Raw genomic sequence first — 27,459 nt, forward strand, 5'->3', positions numbered from 1 at the left:
TTTTATGTTCTTCATGGTAATCTAGAATTTTTATTTGATTCCAGGTAACTTTGGACAATAGACATGATGAGATGTTTTCTCTTTGAATAAGTAACAGTTTAATTACATCATTGAAATAAAATATACTGTGGGCTTAATACATTGTAAATATTACAGAAGAAGTACTACTTTGCTATAGTAATTTAACGACTGAAGCTACATTTAATAACAATCTTACCAGTACTTGTATACAAAGTATTATACAGATTACTAACGAAGATTTTGCAGCGGTTGCAACGATGTTACCAGCTCAACAAACATCTAACAATACAATATTCTTCTAAGAGGAAAAGTAATAATGTTAGATTTACAGACAATAAAGAGTCATGTTTTCCACTTGAAACATTGGAAATAAATTTGAATCCAGATACAAGAAAAGGTTTCCTTTCTTGGGAACTCTGATCCCCAGTAGGCCTAGTACAGTCAATTTACATGAAGACAGCTTTTAAGATGCCACAGCAATGTAAAGAATCTCTCCCATCTGAAAATTACTGATTTGTAGGCCACTGCTGAAACATCTGACTTTTTAGAAACCTATTTACATACATTCAGCCCAAATCAGTAGATAGAATGTTTTTTTCTATATTACAATAGGCATTGTTAACATTTCATCAGAAGGCCAGTGCAAGACAATTAATTGTTAATAGCCATTGCCCAGCATTTAGGAGATTTCAAAATATCATACAAATATACAGTTAGAGTGTGAGAAATCTAATTGTGCGCATGATATGGGTGGTCTCTTTTATGGACATGAAATGGCAGATATTAATCAACAGGACAATAACTAGAGCGCTACTCATTCAGGGCCTAATTCTCATCTGGTGATTGGGCCTATTTCCTGCAGAGTGGGTTTAGGCAGCAAAAGGTCCTTGGCATTTAATACCAGATAGACTTAACTCGAAGAGCCAGAGAGGCTTGGAAATCATCTCAAGTGTAGGACAGATGTCTACAGCATCTCCCAGATCTATATTCTTTCACATATATTTCATACAAAATAAATCAGAGGTTCTTCTTGGAGGCAGCCCTACTTGCCCAGATGAAACATTCCAGGACTGATTCATCATGACTCTGAGAAAAAAAAAAAGAGCAGGTTGGGAATTTGGCCCTTTCTGAAGACATGTGTGATGGTACAATGCATGGTCAGGGTAAGCACATCATCCTCAGAGGAAAGTAAGATACCTCTGATATCAGACCTTATAAAACTTACTTAAATTTAAATGATGATTAAATTAATGGAGTTAATTATGGGGCTAAATAATGAGTGATATTAACAAATAGTAATTCTAATAAGTATATTCATTGGGGACAACATTTTCGTCACTTGGGCTAAGAAATGATATGAAAAGTGTCAAAGTGAATCTAACTAGTTTTAAACCTTTTTAAATGAAGGTTGTATAACATACGTGATGATACTTCACAGGTATTTCTTAGAATATCAATAAGCACCAACTTTAGTGCTGTCAGCCCCATTGTCCCTTAATTTATTATATATGATTTAGATCTTGAAAGCACAACACATTATAAAATCTACATTGCATACGCACAAATGCAGTTTCAAAAATGAATCCTGAAATTTTTCTACCATAACAAGAATTTCATCTCTACTAGCTCTTCATGCTGTGAAAAGAGCATTGGTACTGCCTGGTGAGCTCTGAAACATGTGGATTAATATTCAGGATGATGCCGGACAAAAGACTGGCAATTCTTAAATGGAAACTAGACCCTGGTGAGTCCTTCTTGTAAATAATCTCTCCTTTCTTTAGAAAGAGATCTTACTAATCCTCTAGCACCCTGAGCCTTCATCTGCATATGACAGAGAGGTAAAGTAACGGAACCAGCAGGCAGATTCAAGGTGTGCAGACAGACAATGCAAAGTATCTCACAAGCCACATCCTGCCTTAGAGCATGAACTGCAAGAAGGGGAACTGCCCCATCATGCTGCTTGGGTATCTCGAGAGCCAGAAATCACCAAATAGATGCCAGCTCTCTACTTCACTTCAGACTATGTAGACCTTGGGGCCTTGTAGGAGTCATGTTTTATCTGTATAAGAAGAGATTATAAATACAATTTGTCAGGGTTAAGTAGATTCTTCAGCAATATCATTCCTTACTGGAAAAAGGCCCAACAATGAGCACCCATGGCGCCATTAAGGAGTATGAGACCAGGGTGTAAGAAAGGAGCTGTGTTTATCTGCATGCTTTAGTGTATCATGCTGACCACGAGCAAAGGAGAGGTCTGTTCCTTAGCCCAAACCTACCAAGACAGAGCTGGGTGCTCGGCTGTCACCAAGGGCATGTAGGCAAAGCATAGATGCAGCATATCTAGACCTCAATCCCAAGTGTGTTGGCTCTTCACTGCCGTTTTGTGTCGCATCCACTGTCGGATTCAGCCTTTCTAGCCACATCGGCTGGGTGTGATAGTCCTACTTTAACACGATGTATATAGTGCATACTACCTACACACACAATTGAAAAATGTTATTTATTTATTTTTTAAGAACTTCTTCCTTTTAGTGACTGATATCTTGCTCAATATTTGGTGCTCAGAAACCAAAGTACTCTCCTTTCCCAGCAATAACACTATAAATACAGCCCTTACTTGCATGTCTGTCATTATTTCTTGCTAAACACTGGTCTTATGTAATTCCTAAAGGTCAATTTAGTAATACTTGATCCAATCTCTTAAGGAGGGATGGGGTGAAATTTTTGAATGGTTAGAGTCAGTATTTTTATCAATACGATTACAGGAAGAACTCAACTTTAGAAACTGAATCCATGTGCAAGAGTGCAGCAAGTGGTAACAGTTTATACTTGGTCACAGTTTTCTCACTTTATGACATTACTCTAACAGTTACAGAAGAGAAACACACATACACACATTTATATTCACACTCACACACAGTATAATTTTACTGATCCAGACAATACTTCTTTGCAATTAAAAAAAAAAATGAAGACTGTTGTTTGGCCACCCAGGCATGAAATCTACTTAAACCTGGAATATAGGAACACAATACTATTCAAGTAAACAGCAACTGCACAGTGATAACAATATACATTAAGATTAACACATGCTGTCTTAAGAGATCCAGTAATAGCTAAAGACTAAAGAAAGTCAGAGATGTCGCTCAAAAAAGTCAATATGTTTTCCCTCTTCCGTTCTGATTATAATCCATTAGAATAGCTATAGTCCAGAAGATAATGTGTCTTCCTATGAAAATGCAGGGCTAATAAATTTTTAAGTATGAATGAATTCTGCTCAATATTTTGAAGTCTTCAAATTCTTCTTGTTGAGGTAACAGAAAAATAAATCTTTATGGTCATTTCAGTGTCAAAATTAAATAGAGATATTTGAAGGAATATTAAGGTTTATTTCTAACGTTATATCATGGTTAATAATATAGAAAAAAAGTGCTCTCGTTGACATATATCCACTACTTGTCCATTGTTCTCATAAAAGTCTACCTTTCAGTTTTGCTGAACTAAACAAATATTAATAGCACATAATAAACACTGGTAACACATCTCACGGGACATAATACATTTTACAAAATATCTCTACTTTAGTACTATAACTGTTGTAAAAATGGACATCTCTGATACTACGGACAGTTACATTTCACATTATAATGAAAGTTGTGGTTACAAAGGCATTACTCATTTGATGGCATTTTTCAATGGGTACTTAGACTTCCAATTGTGTAGCCAACGGTTTCTCTCCTATTTCATTGAGACTTTGAAGGATCGTTCAGTCACTTAAGCAACAGGCTTTCTTCACTGTAAACCCCTGGAGAATGGAGTTTGAGTACCTAAACTATGGAAACATTAGCAAACTGGTAAGTGATCACGGTGGCAATCACCTTTTCACTGAGCGTGGTAAACTTAAAAAAATATAACCGAGAAGACAACAGACTCTTCCAGATTTTGAGCTTAAAAAAAAAAAAAAATTCTTTTCCTGTGCTGCCAGGGAGGCATCAGGCTCACAGAGCCTCGGCAGACGTGTCTGTGGACACAGACATGGTTACCTTGGCAATCTTGACCGTGCTCTTGATGCAGCTTTCTGCGGCCCTGTGAACACTGGCTGCGTTGTTTGCGTGTTTGTGCAGGCAGTCCGAGTCCCCCATGCTGTTATCCAGAGGCTGCGCGGTGCCTTCACAAGAGGGAAACATGCTCCGGAAAGCGTGTCGCAGGTCCTTACTCCTCAGAGCATAGATGATGGGGTTCACGGTGGAATTCAGCAGGCAGAGCATACTGCAGAATGCAAACACTGTCTTAATGAGCTTGTTCATCTTCCCAAAGACATCATACACCATGATTGCAAGCAGAGGGCCCCAGCAGATGATCAACACCACCAGGATCAGGACCAGGGTCTTGGCTAACCTAATGTCCATGCGGGCTTGGTCCGGCCGGGTCACCTGTACCTTCCCATCCTCAGACGTGTGGATGATGATGCTCTTCTGGGTGCCACGCTGAATCATGCGGACGGCGTGGCTGTGAGCCTTCCAGAGAATGTACATGTACGCATACACGATGAACAGAAGCAGCACGCTGGTGACCCCGATCCAGAACATCAGGTAGGTTTCATCAATGTGTGGGAAAATGTCTGAGCAAACAGATTGCAGTTTCTCACAGTTCCAGCCCAGGAGAGGCAGCACGGCGATCACAATGGCTATGGTCCACATCAGGCAAAACGCCACCACAGCCTTGGGCCTGGTGACGATCCTCTTATAGGCCAGGGGCCTGTGAATGGATATGTACCTGTCGATGGCCGTGAGGAACAGGCTGCCCACAGAGGCAGTGAAGGAGGCTGTGACCCCACCCAGTTTGAACAGAAACACATTGCGGCTATCTTTGCGGTGGAACACATGGAAGTCAATGAAGCTGTAGACAAAAATGACGCTCCCCAGGAGGTCTGCCACCGCCAGGCTGCCGATGAAGTGGTAGGAAGGCCTGCAGCGGAGGCTGCGGGAGTGGAGGATGACACACAGCACCAGGAGGTTCTCCAGGACCGTGAAGGTGCCCAGCGTGAGGGACAGGACTGCAATGGCCAGCTGCTGGCTGGGGTTCAGGACCATGAAGCACTCTATGTCCATGAAGTTCTCCCCACACTGGATGTTCTCCTCATTCTCCTTGAAGGATGAGAGAGACTTGTTGTAAAATTCTGTAATGTTCACCTGGTCTGCTGGGACTAGCTGGGGGTTGTCTCCCGCAGTCATCTTCTCTTGGAAGGGACTTCCCCTAAAGGAAGTTAAAGGGAATTTCTGTGGGAAGTACCCTAATTTGGATGCCATGTCACCTTTGATGTCTTCGTACTGAATGTCATTTGAGCCCACGTACAGGAGGTCAGTGGTGATGGTGCGGAAGGTGGTATCTGCAAGGCCATCTAGGATCGACTTCATAACCTCAGTCTTTGATTAGGCTGAGCTCAAAATGACTGAGAAAGTGACCCCCAGGGGGCAATCCTAAGAGGAGGGAAAACAAATAAGCTGAATGATGAGAAACAGGGAGAATAAAAACAAAGAGACACTATAAATGTGGCAAATGTACTGTCATGGCAACTCATTCCTGTCTTTGAACAGTAGGAGGTCAAGTCCTCATCAGATTCAGTCAGCAAAATGAGTCAGTCACTCAGAGAAAAGCTCCCCAAAGTTCGGGGATGGCGTGACACACACCAGAAACATATGATCTTTTCATTATTTAAACCCTCTGTACTGAAGTCAGTGTGTGAATCCAGGAAGGACCTCCAGGGCCTAAATGAAATGTTTCTTGGGGGCAAGGTCCATTTCATAGTCACGTTAGGAAGTGTTTAGCACCTGGTTTCTCCTATCACATACACATGGTATCCCGGTGCTGGTGGGGCTGGGGAGAGCACTGATGTGTCACATGACCACTACTCTTGGAGACCTCACCTTGTCAGACTAATGAGACTAAATGTAAAAGACAACCAAAGAATAAGACAGTGTAGAATCAAGTGGTGAGTTGTGTGATCTGTGTGTTACATGTAGGGCGGGGAGGAGGGAGCTAGTGAGAACTGAGGAAGCTTGAGGCCATGTGGGGAGAGCTGCTCCTCAAGACAAGTTCCTTCACCCAGAGAAGGGGAGGTCTGGACTGAGCCATGGCTGACATGAACTTCTAGGATGTCTACATCAAACAAGAAAAATGTCACAAAGACCAAACTTGCAATGAGGCGTATAGGAAGACTGAGTTGTTTTTTTTTTTTTTTTTTTGATACAGAGTCTTGCTCTGTCACCAGGCTGGAGTGCAGTGGCATGATTTGGGCTGACTGCAGCCTCCGCCTCCCCAGTTCAAGCGATTCTCCTGCCTCAGCCTCTCGAGTAGCTGGGGCTACAGGTGCACACCACCACGCCTGGCTGATTTTTGTATTTTTAGTAGAGACAGGGTTTCACCATATTGGTCAGGCTGGTCTCAAACTCTTGACCCCAGGTGATCCACCTGCCTCGGCCTCCCAAAGTGCTGGGATTACAGGCGGGAGCCATTGTGCCCGGCCAAGGCTGAGATTTTTAACAGCGGGGAGAAGGACAATGGAGGAGGCCTCCTGATAGCCCCCCTCATAAGCAGGTTGGTGACACAAGTGTGCCTGGTGACAGGAGACAGGCCGGAGAGTGTCCAAGGATTTCCATGTGAACAGCTAAGAGGAAAGGCTCCTCAATTCTAAGCTAAGCAATTTGGTTTTATTTCAAAATAAACAGCCAGAGAACTGATCTTACTGTTTATAAATCTTGGTTTAAAATGTGGGCTATTCATTTCTTTAGTTATTAAAAAAAAAATTAAAAGTACAGAGTGATATCTATAACAATTAAAGTAATCATTAAAACAATATATGGGCCGGGCGCGGTGGCTCAAGCCTGTAATCCCAGCACTTTGGGAGGCCGAGACGGGCGGATCACGAGGTCAGGAGATCGAGACCATCCTGGCTAACATGGTGAAACCCCGTCTACTAAAAAAATACAAAAAACTAGCCGGGCGAGGTGGCGAGCGCCTGTAGTCCCAGCTACTCGGGAGGCTGAGGCAGGAGAATGGCGTGAACCCGGGAGGCGGAGCTTGCAGTGAGCTGAGATCCGGCCACTGCACTCCAGCCTGGGCAATGGAGCGAGACTCCGTCTCAAAAAAAAAAAAAAAAACAAAAAACAAAAAACAAAAAAAACAATATATTATTTGTTAATTGGCATTTGTTGTTCCTAAAACATATCACACTGTATGAGGTGGGGGGAGAGACAATCATTATTTTAGAACAAATTTTTAACATGTTGAACTAACAATAAATGACTTATTAATTCAGAGACCCTACATATCTGAATTAATAATTCATTTACTCATGTATTAACAAATTATGGAACATCTACTATGCACTTGTATTATGTCTAGCTACTGTACTAGACACTTGTGTTGACAGCATCAAGAAAGAGTCCCTGCCCTTGGCCAGGCGCAGTGGCTCACGCCTGTAATCCCAGCACTTTGGGAGGCTGAGGTGGGGAGATCACGAGGTCAAGAGATTGAGACCATCCTGGCCAACATGGTGAAACCCTGTCTCTACTAAAAATACAAAAAATAAAAATAAAAAATTAGCTGGGCGTGGTGGCATGCCTGTAATGCCAGCTACTCAGGGGGCTGAGGCAGGAGAATCGCTTGAACCCGGAGGCGGAGGTTGCAGTGAGGCGAGATCATGCCACGGCACTCCAGTCTGGCAACAGAGCAACACTCTGTAAAAAAAAAGAGTCCTTGACTGCATGAAGGATATGGTCTAGCAGAGGAGGCAGGCAGCTGACCCAGAAATTAAAAGAAAGCATGGGGAGAGCTACAACTGGGAACATACAGGATGCCCTGAAGATACCCAGTCTAGAGGGCTGAAGGGGCTTCCCCAAGGAAAAGATATTTATGCAAGAATAAATAGCATCAGTGTAGGTAGGCACAGAACACAGAGTCAATGAAAATAATTTTATTTAATACCTTAGTGCCATGATTCTTAAGAACAGTAATTGGGAACAGGCATAAAGTGCTAAATGTGGCCCACCTTCCCACATTCTGCCACCTCCACTTCCAGGATATCATCACTGCTCACCAGAGTTAGGGCCCCTGCTTCCTGATCAGTTTTCCTGCCCTTCTCTGGTCCTGTTCCTTTTTGATCACTTGCCACACAGCTGTGGGGGTGATCTTCATAAATGTATGCTGATTATGTGACTCCCCTCTTTCAATCTCTTTGCCCTACAAACCAAATATAAACTTTCACGCAGTTTCCCTTTCAGGCCCAGGCCTTCCAGACACGCATGCAAGCTCGTCTGCCTTCTATGTTTCCGTCCAGCTGAGCTCCTTTCCAATTCTGACCCTCAGGCTCTTGTCCTTAATCCTCTCCACATCCTGTCTCCCTAAACAGGATGGCTTTCTATCTCCCATCTACAGGATGAAGTCTAGTAAAAAGTTTCCTATGATCTAGCCCCTGCCCACCTCTCCAATCTTCTTCTTGCCAGCCCTGGCCTTGCCACTTGGGCTACACCAGATGAATTTTAGTTCCATAAACACAGCAAATTGACTGCTCTTCACCTCAGTGCTGTTGCTCCCATTGCCCCTTACACTCTTGCCTGGTCAACTCCTTCCCATCACTTTGATGTCACTTCTTGCCATTGCTCCCTGCTTCCCATGGCGATGAACACCCTCTCTGGGCTCCCAGAATACCCAAACAGAGTTCTATCATGGTACTGACCAGATTTTCTAATACTTCTTTGTGTTTGCATCTGTTCCACTACTTCCTCCCACCCACTAGACAGTAAGTTCATTGAAGATCTTACTGGGGACTTTATCTTAGTATCTACTCAGCATTTAGTAGAATGTCTGACACACAGAAGAAGGTTCCAAATAAGCTGGTTGATTGGATATATGTATTTCAAAATAGAACAAAAACAAGAAGCTCTTTTCTACCCCAAGGAAGGGGAAGGATTCTTCCAATGCTGATAAAAAAAATGATCATGTAACTTGAATCAAGGTATCTAGCCTGGAGAGCTGCCCAATCCAATTGTGGTAGAAATATGCTCTACTTAGGGAAGATTATTAGCATTTTAAATGAAGCTGCCTATATAATTATCTAAACTCTCATGGAATGAGCTGTATGCAATAAGCAACTTTGGCTACAGAGAGGCAAACAAGAATATTGGCAATGCCATACCAAATGATGAACAAAGAAAGAGCCCTCAGCACTAATATGACAGGTAAGCCAAAAGGCTCCCTTAGCTCCTCCATGGTTGTGTAACCCTTTTACAAGACCACTGTAACCTGTGACGGCAGTAGGAGGCACTGCCAAACTGAGGGCCCCAAATCTCCCATGGATAACTTCTATCATCACTAAGGAAACTGAGGGTTTTTTTAGTCTGGGCTTCTGAACCAGTTCTGCACACCTCTCCTGCAACTGTCATAGAACAAAGCAGATGGGAGCCATCACCTACTGGACCAGAGGCAGGAGCTCCAGGGTATAAGCCACACAGAGGCACCCAGTGTGCTGGTGCAGTCTGCTAACACCAATCAAGTCAGGGCAGTGTCTCAGGGGCAAAGGCTAGCAGCTACAGAAATAAAGGATGCAGAAATAAAAGACCAAAGGCCAACAGCCTAGCCAGTTGCCCAGTGCTTCCCAGCTCCTTTATCTAAAATATCTCCTGAGTTCCTAACCTCAGCCTGGCTCCAATGTTAACTCTTGAGTATCCTTAGGTTCCCCATTCATCTGTCTGTCTGTTATATCCTTTCTCATATCACTTCTTCTAGAACATGCTCTATATGTCCCACCGTTCAGCTATTTCTCAGGAGTCAACTCTTGCTCTTTGCAAACTTATGTTTGCTAAACAACTCCATTTACATATGGAAGTTTTCATCCATAATCAAAGGGACACAGAAGACAGTCACAATGTATGAGAGAGCTGTTCCTTACACGATCCTGACATCCACAAACCTAGCTTTTGCCTTTCAACTCCCACCTATACTTAAACACCCGGCTTACTGACCCTGACTTGCTGCTCTTTGAATATACCATCATACCTGCACACCTTCCTCCTTCACCTTGCCCCGTATTCCATCTGGATACTCACTTCCAAGCTCTCTGCCTACTAAACTTATCTTTCCAGGTTTGTGCCAATGCTACTTCCATGTCTGAGACCTTCCTGACCAGCCTCTCCCACTGGCCATAACTAGTTCCCCAGCTCCTCCCTCTATTACAGGCCTTATCATGTCATGTAATCAGGAGTTCATATATTTATTTCCATAACTAGAATGAGATTTCAAAACACACAATGGCATCTTTTTTTCTTAAGTGGTTTACCAGCCTGATAGCATGATAGCAGAGAGCTGAGTTCCCACAGAAATGTTCCCTGAACCTAATAAAATGGCAGTTGAATTTTTATTAGGTGGTATCTTAACAGTGATTTGCATTAGCCTTTTTCTCAAAATTAGAGGACAGAAAAAGTAATTAATGCAATAGACATTTAGCCTGAAAACCAGAGTTTGAGCCTCCGTCTCCAAGTAGCTCCTGGGAGCCCTTCCAGTAATCTTCCCATTCCTTACGCCATCTTCCCTCAATTAACTAACTCCCCCTTTACACTTTCCAACTGGAAACTAGTTTATCAGAAATTTTGATTGTCTTTATGTATTAGATTCACAAGATTCAAGATTCAAAAGGTAAAGAAAGATATACAGAGAAAAGTCAATCTTTCTCATCCCTATATCCCAGCCACCTAGTTTTTTTCCTCAGAGGCAAGGAATAAGTTTCTTGTTACCTCTTCCAGAGATACTCCACACATATTCAAACAAATATATGCATTTACTCTCTCTTTGTTTTCTTTTTAGCAAATAGTAACTAACATTATTATACATACTTTCTTTTCCACTTAGAAGTACACATTGTGAACAGTTTCATATTAGTATATAAAACCTCTCTCTTCATTCGGCTGCCTTAAGGATCTGTTAGATGAATGTGACCAGCCTCCTACTAATGGAGGTTTAGGTTGTTTATCATCTTTTGCTATTAGAAATGATGCTGCAATAAATGGACTCCAACCACATCGTTTTTCACATTTCTTATGGTATTGGGAGTAGTCCTTCTAGTCACCTAAGTTCCTAACTTGGACTTACTATGACACCTCCTCTCTCTTGACCTCTACAATCAGGTAGACCACTGAGTCTTGCTGATTTTCCTCTTTTAAGCATATAGAGAGAGCTTCTTATGGACTGATGACACTGAGCCTATTACATATATCAATTCCCTTATTTCACAATGACCCTATGAAGTAGGTGCTATTATCCCCATTTTCAGAAAAAAGGCACAGAGGGTAAGTAACTTGCTATAGGCAAAGCTAGTAAGTAGTAGAGCAAGGACTGAACCCAGATGAGGGCCACATTTCAAGCCCTTAATAGCACCATGTGGTTAGTAGCTACCATACTGGACAGTGCAGGTCTAGGTCCCTTGCTTGTAACTTTTTTTGGTACACCGTCTCTCTAAGCTAAGGCAGGGATATTACCATCTTCCTTGTTTTCTTCACTGATTCCAACCAGTCAAAGCACCTGGTCAATGGAATTACGAGTTAGCAGACCAAGATTGGTGTTAGATGGTACTTGGGCAATCAGTCTTTCTAAGCCTCAGTATTTCATCTGTAAAATGGAGATGAGGATGATGACAATAATGCCTAAATCGCAGAACTGATCTGAAATTAAATGAATATAAATGCATGTAAAACAGTGTCTGACACAAAAGTAAGTCTTCAATGGGTATTATTATTATCATTACTTAGTATTATGGCTCTTTGCTATGTACTATATACTAATTATATTGTAAGAATATATTATAATAATATAATATGTACTAATCAGATCTCAAGAATGTTCATTGCCTTAATTATTCAATCTTATTTTTGCCTCAGCACTTAAAACATGAAGCAAATAGTAGATATATAGACATGGGTGAGGGATGAGGAACCTTTATTGAATGTCTATTATATACAGCCATTTGAGAAACTTTACATATATTCTGTCATTAAATTGTCAAGGCAACCCTATTAGGTGCTTATTTACAATCTCCATTTCACAGATGAGGAAATGGAGGCCATCAGATGTTAAGTAAACTGCCTAGAATATGATGGATTTGCAGATGAATCAAAGTTCCTCAGACTCCACATTCTGTTTTTAGATTTTACGTGATGATTTCAGAATTGACAATAACTAGATCAAAGCCATTTTGCATCTTATATTTAAGTCTTCTGGACTCATAGAAACTTAAATTAAGGCATTTTGCCAATAGTAATTAAGACTACCTGCTACTAAATCCCTATTTCCTATCAAAGCTCATCTAGGTAAGTCTGCCTACTTGCATGGCCCTGACGAGTTAAAATTTAGTCACTATTTGGAAGAGCTATAAAGCTTCTTCAGTGAAGACAAAGGAACACATACCTTATTCCAGTAATGCAAAAAACATGTTTCTGTGACTTACTTTAGATTAAGATCACTGCAAGTGTGATCACAATTTCCCATTTTAATGCAACCAAACACTCTCATTAAAACAAACTAGCTTGTTAAAATCTAAGCTAGGGCATGGTGTGGTTATACGATAATAGAGTAATTTCTGTCCAATATAAGCCAATTTAATTAAAGAATACAGTTAAAAATACATGGAATTCATGTAGTTCAAAGATCTCAGTAATGTCAAAATACTACTGTGCACAGGCTATTTTAACAGTTAATGGGATCATGGCAGGAACACTGCTTTCTGCATTTTGATAATTCTTTCCTTTATTTCTGCATTTGGATTATTATAGTAATTTCCACCTTATTATTTTTTGCATCAACAGCTTTCTTTGAGAGTTCATTACTAATATGGCTTAGGCTTTGGGGGATGTAGCTGCCATTAATTTTGTTTTTGTTTGCTACTGGGAAAATCATAATTGGAAATTTCTAGCAAGATGTGTAGGTGCACCTATTAAAGAAGCAGTTGGTTTTTATTACAGTTATAGTAAAAGAATGATTGAATGACATATAAGGGAATTTTCCTAGAATTCTGCCTTAAAAAATATAGCCAACATATTCTAACAGTGTAAGCTATATAAATCATGACTTCATAGTAAAGATAAAAATATTTTAATGTGTTAAATCTATTATTTTTAAAATATCACTTCCATTTTTAGACTAATATCGTCTATTCTTTTTGTCTATTTCTCCATATGCAAACCTGCCTCTCCACTACCTCCTTCCAAGAAAACCATATCTATCAGCCAGCAAGCTATGGTATCATCAAAGAAATTTTGCGGGTATGGCTGCTGCACAAAGTTTTTTTTTTTTTTTTTTTTAAATGTTTATCCAGAGTCTTTATTTTTATTTGTATAACCACAAAGGGTTTAAAATGTTCCATGTGTTCTAGGCTGAAAACACTGCAGAAGTATTGGAAGGACTGGTGCTCCCTGATATATCATAGACTGCTTTAACCCACCATACTTCTCTGATATTCTAAGTTTCTAAGTGCTTTAAAGAGACAATGCCTGGCACAGTGTCTACATTGACAGGAGTCCAAGATGTCAAATGCAGAAGTTCCAGGCCCTTGCTTAACCTGTTGTTTTTCTACTTTGTTGGTTCTGTTGTTCGCTTGGCTGGCCTCATTCAAGAGCCTTGTGAAGAGTTCAAGAGAATGCAAGTTCCAGTGGATATATTTGTTGGTTATTTTCCATTCATTTCTGGGAACAAGTCTGTTTTCTACTAATTTGATCAAGAAAATACTGTGCTACTGTATTTCTCTGAAGTTAGTAGGGGAAATTTTAGTTGACTCTTATAACTGCATTATGTCTAAGTCATGTTGTCAATATACACAGCAGATGCCATAGGCCAACATCATAACTTGATGAATGATGTTTCCACTCCAGTTGAATGTGCAATGAGTCTTTTCTAACTCTTACCTAATCATTAGAGTTTTGGAATTATTAAAGAAGCTTGGTCACTTTTCCCTCATCTTCTACAGCAAAGTGAAATGATTGATTGACTTAATTATCCTGATAATTCAGGCAAAATACATAATCTTTCTTTCTTATATTAATGTCAGCTCCTTTTCCTACATATGAAAGAAAATTCCATTATATTGGTAATGCTCAATTGGCTCTCATACCTTCAGTTCTTCATATATTTTGTAACATAAAATAGAAGTTATTTAATGCACCATTTTCTCTAGTCTATTCTTTACTAACACTGTATGAGTGTTACATTTTTCATAAAAATGTATCAATTGATATGAACTTAAGACATTAAGAGACTTATAAGACTGTATTAGACTGTACTTCTGTTCAAATTTGATGTGAAATATGCCAAAGATTTCACATTTAGAGGCTAGTTAAAACAATTTCAGGGCTCAAGAAAATGATGTATTGCAATTTCCTTGGGTTAGACACTATGTGGTGATGCTAAAAAAACAAAGCCTGTTGAATTAATGATACAAATAAAATCATTTGTTGATTTATATAACAAATTCCATTTACTATTTAATTTTGCTCTTCTGTTTAGTTGTTTCCTCCAATTAAGAGTGCTTTGGCATTTTTCTTGAGAGAGATCTTTTCTACATGCTAGGTAAAGAAAGTAATTATTATTTTTTTATTTTTTGAGATGGAGTCTCGCTGTGTCACCCAGGCTGGAGTGCAGTGGTGCGATCTTGGCTCACTGCAACCTCCACCTCCTGAATTCAAGTGATTCACCTGCCTCAGCCTCCCAACAAGGTGGGATTACAGGTGCACGCCACCACACCTAGTTAATTTTTATATTTTTAGTAGAGACAGTGTTTCACAATGTCGGCCAGGTTGGCCTTGAACTCCTGACCTCAAGTGATCTGCCCACCTCGGCCTCCCACAAGTGCTGGGATTACAGACATGAGCCACTGTGCCCGCCTGGAAAGCAATGATTAAAGCAGCCTTCCTCTAACAGAGAACATGCAACGTTTTCAATTAAGTAAAAGCCATGGCCATATTCAAAATACTCTATAAAACTGTCTTTATCTTGCATATGAGATTTGGTCATTAAAAGAAGGTGATATATTATTCTGGTCCACAAAATGTGTAGAAGCTAGTAAATAGGCTCTTACTTTTGCAGTTCAGTATCAAGGAGTCCATAGCAAGAGTGAAAAGTATGCTACATGCAGCACACCTTTCACAGTTTCTTCTCTCTTCATCTATCAATGAAGGCATATTTTCTCTTTGAGTCCAAAAGCATACAAATTAAGTCCAACTAAAAGCCAGGTCTTATTTCTCCAGATTCAAATCTGAGAGAATTTGGGTAAATGCACAACAAAGAAAATCCTAATTTCCAAATATTTTCATTTAAGAAACATTTAAACTTTTATTATATGCCAGTCATGGAAAAAATACATTATTTTTCCTTAATATTTACATATTTTCCTTAATATTTACATGGGTGCTATTACAATCTCTATTCCACACATTCAGAGAGAAAAATGCTTTGCCCAAGGTCTCTAACTAGACGGGGCAGAGCTGGAACTTTGAGTTCCAAGAACTATTTAATAAGATACCCTTTCATTCATTGACAGGGAAGAAGAATTGGTTTGGGAGAAGGTACACATTATCTAATGTGCACATGATAATGTTACACAGTGAACAACTAAAATCTGAAGGAATGATCTGTTGACAGCAAAAAGGGCTGCCCAAAGCACTTGCAAGTCATCCTTGCTCCATGGTCTTCAGGAACAAAGTATGCCAATTAACTATAAGCTATAAATCCTAACTCTGCATTAGCACCTTGTTTGCAGTCACTGGTGCTCATGGCGGTAACTGGCAAATAAAACCTAAGTCATTTTTGCCACTATTTTGTAAGTAAGGGAAGGTATTTCTTGGCTTCATTAGTCAATTGTCAGGAATATAGATGGTAATGACACTTTCCACAACACCAGTGGGACATGAAGAGGGCACCTTCTTTACGTCTGAATGAGACATGCTTATTAGTAAATGAAAGCTTCACACATCCGTTCCCTATATGGAGAAATTCAAACACTCAAAATCACTCAACTTCCCACCATGAGCCATGTGGTTTTCTTAGACCAGGGAGAAGACGACTTCCTGTGGCCCATTCCTAAGTGTCTGGCTGGAATCAGGTAGATAAATTACATAAACCCTGCATCATTTGTTGTTCCAACAAATGAGTGACCGTTACCATCTCCTGGTGCCCAGTGGATGTAAAACTGCGTTACTACAGCAATGTGGCTGACAGATATAAAGTTATAGGCCTTCGAATGTTTGATTTAACACATTTTTATTGGGCATACAGTCTGTGCCTAGGATTGTGGACATTATATTCTAAGATATAACATTTTTCTGTGACAGATGACCCCCAAAATATGTCCATGCTTCACACCCATGTAAGCGACATAGGTCAGGACAAGAAAGCAAGGGAAATGGTTCTCCCCTCCACCCTCCGCCTCGAATACAGCCCACCCTTCTGTCTTTCTTTCCCTAGTTGAAAGAGTAGAATAGGTTATAAAAACATACAAAGGGAATATATTTAATCATCAGATAGTATTGGGCTGTGTAAATTCTCTTTCTCTATATGCTTTGAGGTTTTCTCCCAGGAGAGGTGATGGGCATTGCTGAGCCATCCTGTAGTTGTCTTCATTGTGTCTAAACCCTTCAGACCATGAACACCTTGAGAGCTGGGAACTATCTTATAGGTCCTCTGCCTGGCACAGTGCCTGGCACAGAGTAGGTATTCAATACCTGTTTACTAAGTAAATGTTGGTATGCATCAGCAACATGGAAGATCCAATGTAACAGAACAGCTTTTAACCATGGACAGTTTTTTCTGGCATAAAGCCACCTGATCATGAGGGCATTAAACCTGAATCTTGGTCTCATACAAACATCCGTCTGAAAAGTGTCCAAATGGGAAAATTACATTAAATCCATCAATTATTTACCCCAGGATCTCTTATTTCAGTATCACATAGAAATAATATTGATGGCAAGTGGAAGTTATGGGCTAAGATCAGGTATTTGCTTTTTATTCCAATTCTTGTTCGGCCTGAGTATATATTATGAACTGCAAAGTTCAGCCGCATAACAATGACATATCAAGAGGTCTTTTGTGACATGCACAACCTTGAATGAATCTTAATTATATGCTGTTGATAGACCTTTAAAGACAGTATATGAAATTACTATTATAATGGACTTTTTTCTTCCTTGAAATGCACGTTATTATGCATTTATGTTCCCAAATGGGTTTCTCCACTTGCAAGTGTGTTTCTAAAACAACTTCTCAAGAGAAGTCACATGAAAATTCAACCACTAGATGGAGTGGCTTTTATAAGCCCTCAGGAATCAATTTGTTATTCTATTCGGTGGACATAGTTCTTGCTTTGGTTGAGCAACTTCTCCTCCTGCTACAACATTTTATGTATTTTACAACTGAATTAATTAAAATACAAATAGGAAAATATGTTATGGAGAGTTAAAATGGGTTATTACTACTGCCTACAAAAACTAAATTTCTAATTACTTTTCTGAGGCAAAAAGGCATTGAGAAAATTTAATATATTGATAAAAATTAATTTTGAACATTTGGAATTCTGCCTCAAGAAAGTAATTAAGAATGAGAAAATGAAAGCAGTTCTACCTAAAACAAATACGTTTATACCAAGAGATGTTAAAAGTAAGAGGGGTGGTCTCAGGAACCCACAATCAGTATTAATAACCAACTCATTCTATTTTATAAAATATTCAGCTTTCCAATTTCCAAATATGAAATCATCACCACCGGTCCTAACTCTGTGATGAAAAGAATGGAAAATTAATCTCCTATTATTGTAGGGACTAAACTGGAATACTTAACAAGAGAAATGAATCCTGGTTCAAATATTCACACAAATTGAGGACATCGTGACTTTCTAAATAATTCAATTTCCTTCCTATCATTCTCTCACTAAAATAATTTTAAGTAAGTTTTTATTATTGTGTAAATACAGGATTTCCTTCAGACATTATTTTAAAAACTAGGTACTTATTTATCACCTACTTTAGTTGAAATGCTTAGGAAATTTTCTGTGTGTGCTAACAATGCAAGACATAAACAGAAAAATATGCTTTCAAGATGTAAATAATTACATACAAACAGAACTGGAAGAACGAGGTTTCAGCAGCAATGCAAAATGTGCTTTGGAAATGTAGTTGTGATTAAGAAGTATGTATGCAAATTGGATGCAAGTGCAGAATTTTTATGCCATTGAAACCATGAGGCTGTTCTATTGTGTTCATTCAGGGTTTCTTAGGGTTTGTGTGATACAATTAAGAATTAAGAGATTTCAGGAACTGAAAAGTGTTCAGAAACAGTGATGTGAACATAGTGAATTAGTAAATAAGACAGGTACTAATGGGCTGGAAACTATAATGTACATCTGAAAGACCAGTCTGAGAAGTTACACAACGGTTTATAAGTGCATGCGGGGTTAGTCTATAGGTCAGTGGCTCTCAAAGGGTGGTCTCCCAACCAGAAGCATCAGCAGCATCTGGGAACTTAGAAGAAACACAGATTCTCAGGATCCAGATCAGATCTACGGAAACAAAAACTCTAGGGTTGGGATACATCTCCATTCTTAGCAAGGCCTTTAGGAGATTCTAGCACATTCTGATGTTTAAGATCCACTGTGAAAGATTATGGAGACATATGAAAAGGACTAAATGAGAAGGGGAAGTAGATTTAACCTTTAAGAAGAACTAAGGTTAGATAAGAAGAAAGAATAGTCTATAAGTATAGGTTTTTAGATCATTGAAACAGATTGCTACGGGAGCCAGCTCAAGATAAAATAACCTCCCACAGAAGATCTGTATAACCAAGGTATTCCTGTTTGGAATAGAATAATGTCATTTAGCCAGAAAACAAGAATTAAGAGTGGAGAACCTCTCCAGTTTGTTTTAGTCTACAATTCAGGGCTTCTCTGGACTTTTTCAGGAAACTTTTTTATGTATTTTGTCCAGCAAAGGAAAGTGGCTTCAAAATGTAATGTGCACTGATATAATATACAGATATATATTAAGAACTCCACACCATTTTCTCCTAATTCTATTTACAAAGGCTATGCAAAGCTTTATAGGATTGCTAAGCCATTTCCTTCACCACCATTGTGAAGGAACCCATGATTATTGAGCATAACAAGAAAAACCTAAAAGTAATTAACATGTCAGCTTATTTCTTTTAAGCTGGAAATACTTGTTTCTGCTCTTCTTTTTCCCCAAACCATAAAATACTACACCTTAAGAGATGAACCCAGGAAAGAACAAACTAAAGTGAAAATTTTACTGTAGGCCCAAGTAATACAGATCTACTGCAAATTATTTTACAGAATGACTCTGGTAATTATGCAATTTACACTTCTTATAGTGGACATAATTCAAAAATACCTAAAAGTTACAAATATTTAGAAATAAATCCCAAAGCACTTAAATATATGACTCTGGGCAAACTGTTCTCTCTCTAATTATTTTGTCAATAAAAATGGATCAGATTACTCACAATTAGTTACTTTAGCTGAGGACTATAAGAATTCAAAGATTTCTCCTTTTTTGTTTATAAGACATTAGATGTCATTTCCAAAAGTAGCTGTGTATCTTCCAAAGTCAAATTCCCACATATGCAGAGACACAAAATTCTTTGGCTAGTCTTGCACTTATTTTAGTTATATGTTAAATTGTCTAGCTTTCGTTTTTCACATGCATACTGCCTGCTCACCACAACTTGTACAAAAGCTAAAGAAAACATTTAGCAAATTCTGGTAGCAATGCATTTCAATGAGCTGAAAATTAGATCCATTTAGCCAAATACCATGGAATAAACCAAAATACTAAGGTCATAGTGGCATTAAGTCCCTCATATAAAGAATAAACAAATTTGATTTATTTTTAAACATAGCTGAGTTAAAAGCAAACACAAGTGACAACGGTCTAGTACCTAAACGATCTTTTTTTTTTTTTTAAAGACCAACAATTATATTGGTTAACTTGCTATATCAAAAACATCATTTTTAGGCCGGCCATGGTAGCTCATGCCTGTAATCCCAGCACTTTGGGAGGTTGAGGCAGGCGGATCACTTGAGGTCAGGAGTTCAAGACCAGCCTGGACAACATGGTGAAACTCTGTCTCTACAAAAAATACAAAAATTAGCCAGGCATGGTGGCATGAGAATCGCTTGCAGTGAGCCGAGATTATGCCACTGCATTCCAGCCTGGGTCGACAGAGTGAGACTTTATTTCAAAATAAATAAATTAAAAATAAATAAATAAAAACATCACTTTTAGCTTCTTGACCCAAAGAAATCAATGTTATGAATTACCTAGTACAAGTGTCCGTATAAGTAGAAATTTATTTAAAACGAACTTTAAAAATGTTTTTTTTCTTTTTTCTTTTTTTTTTTGTTTTTTGAGGCAAAGTTTCACTCTGTCACCCAGGCTGGAGTGCTGTGACGTGATCTTGGTTCACTGCAACCTCTGTCCCCTGGGTTCAAGCAATTCTCCCACTTCAACCTCCTGAGTAGCTGGGATTACAGGGACTTGCCACCTTGCCCGGCTAATTTTTGTGTTTTTAGTAGAGACAGGGTTTCACCACGTTGGCCAGGCTGGTCTCGAACTCCTGACCTCAAGTGATCCACCCGCCTCGGCCTCCCAAAGGGCTGGGATTACAGGTGTGAGCTACCTCGCCTGGACTAGAATTTGTTTTTTCAAAAGCATGTTAGAATTTATCACCAACTTGAATGTAATACTCCTTAAAACTTCACTCAACTTTCGGGACTCATATTGATTCCAATTTTCTTCTCTAAAGTTATGATTTAAAAGAATGAATAAAGGACGAGTTGATGGGTGCTGATGAGTTGATGGGTGCAGCACACCAACATGGCACAAGTATACATATGTAACAAACCTGCACGTTATGCACATGTACCCTAGAACTTAAAGTATAATAAAAAATAAATAAATAAAAAGAAAAAAAAAGAATGAATAAAGAAATGGTGAAGGAAAGAAGGGGACCCTCTCATTTAAACATAAATTTTGAAAAACATAATTTCATAAATAATTAATTCAAATAAGAGTGGAAAAATAAGACATTAAGTAGCAAAATATTGTATTTTAGGGAAAAATTATTTGCCATTTGTGTTGAGAGAAAACGCAAATTAAATTATTGCATTCAAAAAATGCAAAATGTACTTTTGGAAACATTAAAAAATATAGAATATTATGCAGTAGCACAATGGGTTAAAAAAGAGTTTGCTCAAAAACAATGGTTTCCATCTAACCAGTCTCTACATATTCAAAAACAAAAGAAAATAAAGCAAAGAAAGCAAAACTTTGAAAGCTTTCCTAAAGTGCAGGTGTGAACATTTCTCCAGCTGGGGCTAAAATAGAATTCATAGTATTCCCAGAACAACTTCGATGACTCTGCCATGCCCATTTGCTCAGGTTTTGGGAGTAAACAATTCTTCCCTCAAAAACCCATGCAAACTACGGGGGAATCTCAAGAATTCTATGGTGATTAAGTTATTAGCTTAACCTGTCCAAGTGACACTTTTAAATTAGCGGTTATCCATTATTAACTAGTCTATATGGAAAAGACTTCAAATATATGGAAAATATCAATGGAAACCAGATCAAGAATATATTTACACATGCAACTAACTGTCCTCTAAACTATTATAAAAAATGTACTTTTTTTCATTATGAGGCACCTTGTTTAATCAAGAAATATAACCCAGGAAAGCTTTTAAAAAATATTTTGATAAAGTAATTACACTACTTTATGTCATGACTTTGACCTCTTATTACCAATATATATTAAACATACCTACATACCTCTTATCCATGTGAGGAAGTTTGAGATGGAAGTTGCTCTAACACCAAACAATTTCAAAAGTAGCAAGAGAGGTGACAGGGTCCACTAAAAATCACCCACCTTACAAACCTGCCCCCCTAACAAATTTCCTATAGTTTTAACTCACTTGTGGTAACACTGTAATGTTATATAAAAAATATAACTATCTTAATATGCATTCTGAGATGTAGTAATTACCTTCTGTATTTTCCTCCAACTTGTATAGCCCTAATTTCCAAAAAAAATAATAAACAACTAAAAGGATTGGCTAAAAAAAACTGTCTTAAACCCATCAGTGTTCATGATAAAATTATAGTCAAATGTGGTGATGCTCATCCTGGTATATTTGCAAGATTCTTAGAACACATGGCACTGGCACGGATTTCCGCCTATCCTAGAAAACAAGAACGGCCTTGTTTCCATTCAAGGTGGATATCTATCTGCTTTAACTCTTCAGTGTCCCTCTGCACAGCTGCGTGAATGCAGACATTTCCCCAAATTTGTAGTATTTATTTAAAATCAGAATTATATGTTCAAAAATCAGAATTACATGTTCAAATGTGTAAAGGGCACATATTTAAATTTTTATTTCAGTCATGATTTACATCTACAAAAATGTTTATACATGTAAATAAAAGTGTGTTTATATGTCCAGTTGTCCAAAATTATGCAATATATACTTTGATATTATACATATATTCTGCATGAAGTTATTGCTTCTTTTAATCCAGGAAACATTTTGGAAAAATCTGAATTTATAAAGTCAATCCAATCTAATCTAAGAAAATGTAGTGAATTAAATGCTTATCAAAGCATTAAATAGCAATTCAATGGCAAAGAGCTGAATCTCCCAAGTCCCCAAAAATGCATTCAGGCAGCTATAATATAAAGTTACCATTTCTCTGAGAATAGGATTAGGAAAGAACTGGAGAGTCAGGGAAGAAAACATGAAGTTAAAATGTTGGCAACACAAAGTATATAAACTGATTTTGATTTCCTCTTATTCTTTGAGTTCTCTACCAGTCTTCAGTATATAAGAGAAAAATCAGCAAAGAAGGCTGCCTCTCAAAATATAGATATGCAGTATGTAAACCTGGCCCTAGCACAGTCTTTCAAACAATGTTGGGTCCAGGCTGTTTTAGAGCCAATAGCAGAATTATAACTCATTTAAACCCAAAGCCTGGTTTCACTCAAACTATTTGTCAGTTCAATTAGAAAATGATAAATACAAAGATAGAAGAAACAGACTTACACTGGTGGAGGCATGACACCCTTTGCAGCAGGGAATGAAAGGTCTTATCTATGTTCTTTATGCAACTGAGCTAACATGGAATTTGGTAAGTAAGATGGAGCCTGTCCTTTAGGTTACTGCCTGTTATCATGCTTTCATTGCTTTAATTAGCATTTAATTCACTGTATATTCTTAGATTAGACTGGATTAACTTTATAATATAGATCAATTCAGATTTCTCCAAAATATTTCCTGGAATAAAAGAAACAATAACTGTCACTCACAATTCTTATAAATTCAAGAAGCTATAACTAAATCTTTCATTTTGTGTATTATGTGTCATTAGGTATTTTCAAATTCAATTTGTTACTCTTGTTTTTGCAGCATTCCTGGATAGCTAGTTATGGGAAATAATCCCTTATTAGGCCAACTGTTTTCTGGTAAGAAACATTTGGTAAGCGTGGTGAACTATAAACTGCTATTATAAGTTCCATCTCATAATAGTTTATTCTTACACAGCAAAGTATTTGAATTCTAATTCCAAACACTAATATGCAAGACAATCAAGGAGCCTGTCTAAATTTCCCGGTGGTTAATGTTAATTTTGAGTCAAAGCAAAGAACAGTGTTATATGACTGTTTTGAAACAGTTTTTCAGGCTTTACCTTAGTAATTAATAAGCTGACACTGCATACTAAACACTTATCAACACAATCAATGGGGCTGCTTCCTTCTTTGGAAAATAGGTAAACCGAATCAAAGAGTTTTCTTTTGGAAGAGGCTGAAATAGGCCACAAATATAGTGGTTCTTTTGAAGAATTTCATTCCCAGCAGTTTCATCTTGGTAACATTTAACAATTTCACTATTTTACCATTTTGAAATGCCAAAAAGAACACACTGATCCTGCAGCTAGGCTTATTAGAGAAGAGCAATCTCACAGGCAAGACAGAGAGGAACATGGTCCACTGGGAAATGGGTAACAGAAAAAGACAGAAAACAGTGGATAACAAACAAAGCCAAGCACGACTTCAATGTGAGATCTGCTTTTCATCAGAATTTAAAACTTTACACACTAAATAATAATCACTTATGGCTTATTTAAGGTTCTAGTCATAACATTCTTTTTACATACACATATATTAATGCTATTAAAATTCAGGGGCATGAATATCTAATTTGCTTTCCTAACAACGAGTATGCAAGCACAGTCATTTTATTCTTGAAAGGCCGGAATTGAGCATTTCCACCTTGTGGCATCATTTTATCCCCATGGACACTTAGAAATACAATGAGACCTCTCCCCATCAGACACTTGATACATACCTCAGCCAAGAGCGCTCCTCGCCTGGAGTGGGAGACATCTTTGAAACAAAAAGAGTCGGTTTACAGTAAGTTCTCCTGATAAGCTAAAATGGATTAGTTTTATAAGACCATGTCCAACATCAAGCCTATTGCCCCACTATGGTAACTGTCATTGTGCTTACAAATAAGTGCCTGTAGTATGCAATGTTTAAAATTCTGGAGGGGCATGTCTTCTGCTCATGTATGGATGTAATCAGAAAATAATTTGTCTCACTTAAGAAACTCTACATGGCCTTTTACTTTTATAAAATTGCTCTTAACTGAGTTAGAGAGCAGGGGAGGGGGAGGAGAACCAGGGAAAAAAGGGACAGAGAAAAATCAATCAGTGTATCTTCCCTTGCAAACTGTCAGTAGGGTAGGATTAGAAAAGCAACACTTTAAATCAGATAAAGTCCTACCGGAACCTTAAAGGTTGGTTGCTCTGAGCTTCTCAATATTCTGCAAAATAGATTGATGTCAATGGTGACCCCACTAATACTCAGTGTCCACTGAGTTTCCTCTAAGAAATTGCATTTCCCCCTTTGTTCGAAAGATATTAACTTGGTAATAAAAATGAGGAGAAGTTATGGGCCCCATAGAGATATATTTCAACACCTTTAAAACCAGTAAATCTGTTCTAATCTCTTATTGGATTACATGCCCGAGGAGGCTTAATATATCAAGAAATCAACAACAAAAGCAAGAACAGCACTTACTTGGAGGAAAATAAAAAAAGATGGGAGGCAAAATGATTAACACGTTACTAAACATTCTTTTTTGTTTTTCTCATCTGTTCAATTTTAAATCTCTGAGAGACAATCTATTAAAATTAGAAACATGCATGTTGCTTTTAAACTTTCAAATGACCAAATGACAGTTTCTCACGTCTATTACAGCAAACATATTTGTATTTGAGAGGTGATCCGTTTATGATTTGTAAGCCTTAACAAGAAATGTCTTTTAAAAATGCAACATTAACTTTAGTCATCTAACGGCTAGTTCTGAGTTAAATGGCTCCATCAACACTCAATTTTAGGTATTAGTTACATGGACATTTGTTTTTCCTCAGAGCAGTGGTTCCTGTAGCTTCTTCTTTATCAAAAGTTTATTATTTGACATACATCTCTTTATATGACATTTACTATTTTACATTAGTCAGTTTCTAGGTTTGCAGCAGAGATCGATGTATTTCCCTGGGAAGACTTAGTAGATAATATGGTTTATAGGCATTCAGCACAACTCAAGCGCCCGTTTTTCAAACATGCACAATTACACATTTTCTACAGACAGACATCAGTGCATACAGAGCCAGGTGCACACACATTCAATAAATAGTAAATGGTAGAAATCTCCAGAAGTAGCACAGATCACAGTTAACAGGCTGGGGCCATACAGCTAAGTAAACACCGACGCACGATTCGCTCACACGGAATAAGAACTCCACGAAGGACACTTGGGGACCACACTGGTCATACCCGAGGGGGCGGGAGGCGGAAAAAGTATTTCCAAACGCAACTCTGCCAGGTCTTACCCTTCGCATCCCCTGGTCCTTGGGACAGAAGCTCCCTTGGCACCTCTCGCCCAGCTCAGGGACTGGTTGTCCGCTAGAACGAAATGTCCCCCACTGACTACGGAGAGCTCTGCAGGGAGCCGAGGCCCCCGCCCGGGCCAAGGGAAGGCGCTGGCGCCGCGGGAGACAAGAAGAGGCGGAGGCGGAAAAGAAGTGGAGAAGCAAGGGATGGCAGAGGGAGTAGCGTGCGGGAGGCGGCGCCGGCGCCGGGCTGCTGGCGAGGCGGGGTGGGGTGGAGCGGGGTGTGCCTCCGGCGGGCGGTCAGCAAGTCAGTCGGTCCGCGCGCCGGCGTCCCAGTCTCCAGCGCCCGCCCGCGACAGCGACCGGGACTGGCGCCCCGCTGCTCCCACCGCCGGCGAGCCTCGCCCCTTCCCCAGCTCTTCACTGGGTCCTCCCGGGAGCCCCGCCTGGCCCGGCGTGGGGCCGCCCGTCTCCGCCAGCCCGGGCGCCCGTCGCCTCGTCCCGCTTGCGCGGTCCCTGCCTCTCCCTCCGCTCGCGCTGTCTCTGGCTCCCTCTCGCTCCAGTCCCATTTATGAAGCGCGGTCCCATCACGTGTTAATGAGCCTTTGTCCTGCCCTGGCAGCGGCGGCGGCGGCACAGACCCCGCCGAGAGAACTGCGCGGGGAGGGACCTGCGCGCGGCGCCCGCGGCTCCAAACTTTGCTTGGCACGGGGGACCCGCCGCGACGCCAGCCCTGGGGCCAGAGGGGACAAGCCTCTCCGGCCCGCGTCACCTACTTCTCCTCTTCCTCCTCCTCCTCCTCCTCCGCCGCCGCCGCGCTCCCGGAGGCCCCCGCTGCCATGACCCCGCTGTGCTCCGGGATACCCTCACACCCTGGCCAGGCCATGTAGGGGCTCGTGCCTGCGCCGCCCACGACCTGGGGGCCATTAATCACGCGCGCCCGGACAACGCGCAGCGCCAACATCTTGCGCGGGGGTCACGTCTGGGGCAACGGGCTGAGCCGGAAGGGGAAGGGGAGCGGGAGCCCAGAGGCCGAGGCGCGCCGGGCCTGGGGGTGCGGTCTCGCGCCCCCTCCCTCCGCCCAAGGCCGTGGCAGCGAGCCGGGGCCGGGCTGAGCTTTGGGACCGCGCTGCGCAGCCCCCGAGCCGTTCGCTACCTGGCTGCGGCCGCGCGGCCACCTGTCCTCTGCCCTCGGGGCGCCGCCCAGCTTCACTCTGGGCGCCTTCTCCAGAGCCCACCGCCCCTGCCCGGCGCGACCACTGGGGCGCGCCCCGCCCGCCGGTCCCCGATGCAAACAGTTGGGCTCCGTAGGCGGCTGGCTCCGCGCCTCCCGGCCCGGCGCGCCCCCTCCCCGGCCACCCGGGGCCCCGCTCCTCGCACCTTTTCGCTGGAGGAGGACACCCCACTCCAGGGCCGGGCTGGGGGCTCTGGGACTCGG

The 27,459-nt window shown here is 40.2% G+C and overlaps 1 protein-coding gene across 7 annotated transcripts; it reads right to left on the reverse strand.

Moving 5' to 3' along the window:
- CNR1 (cannabinoid receptor 1) lies at positions 1–26,370 on the reverse strand. Of its 7 annotated transcripts, XM_025382624.1 has the most exons (4): positions 26,022–26,370; positions 24,473–24,510; positions 8,120–8,262; positions 1–5,501 (listed from the first exon to the last, which is right to left on the reverse strand). In XM_025382624.1, exon 4 carries the CDS (start codon positions 5,436–5,438, stop codon positions 4,020–4,022), a length of 1,419 nt encoding a protein of 472 aa, XP_025238409.1. In that variant the 5' UTR covers positions 5,439–5,501; positions 8,120–8,262; positions 24,473–24,510; positions 26,022–26,370; the 3' UTR covers positions 1–4,019. The 7 variants fall into 7 exon arrangements, with proteins under 7 accessions (XP_025238409.1, XP_025238410.1, XP_025238407.1 ...); XM_025382625.1 differs by lacking the exon at positions 24,473–24,510; XM_025382622.1 differs by lacking the exons at positions 8,120–8,262; positions 24,473–24,510.
- Positions 26,371–27,459: the final 1,089 nt, after the last annotated feature.

Source organism: Theropithecus gelada, chromosome 4 (genome assembly GCF_003255815.1).
Source record: "Theropithecus gelada isolate Dixy chromosome 4, Tgel_1.0, whole genome shotgun sequence".
Classification (NCBI taxonomy): Eukaryota; Metazoa; Chordata; class Mammalia; order Primates; family Cercopithecidae; genus Theropithecus; species Theropithecus gelada.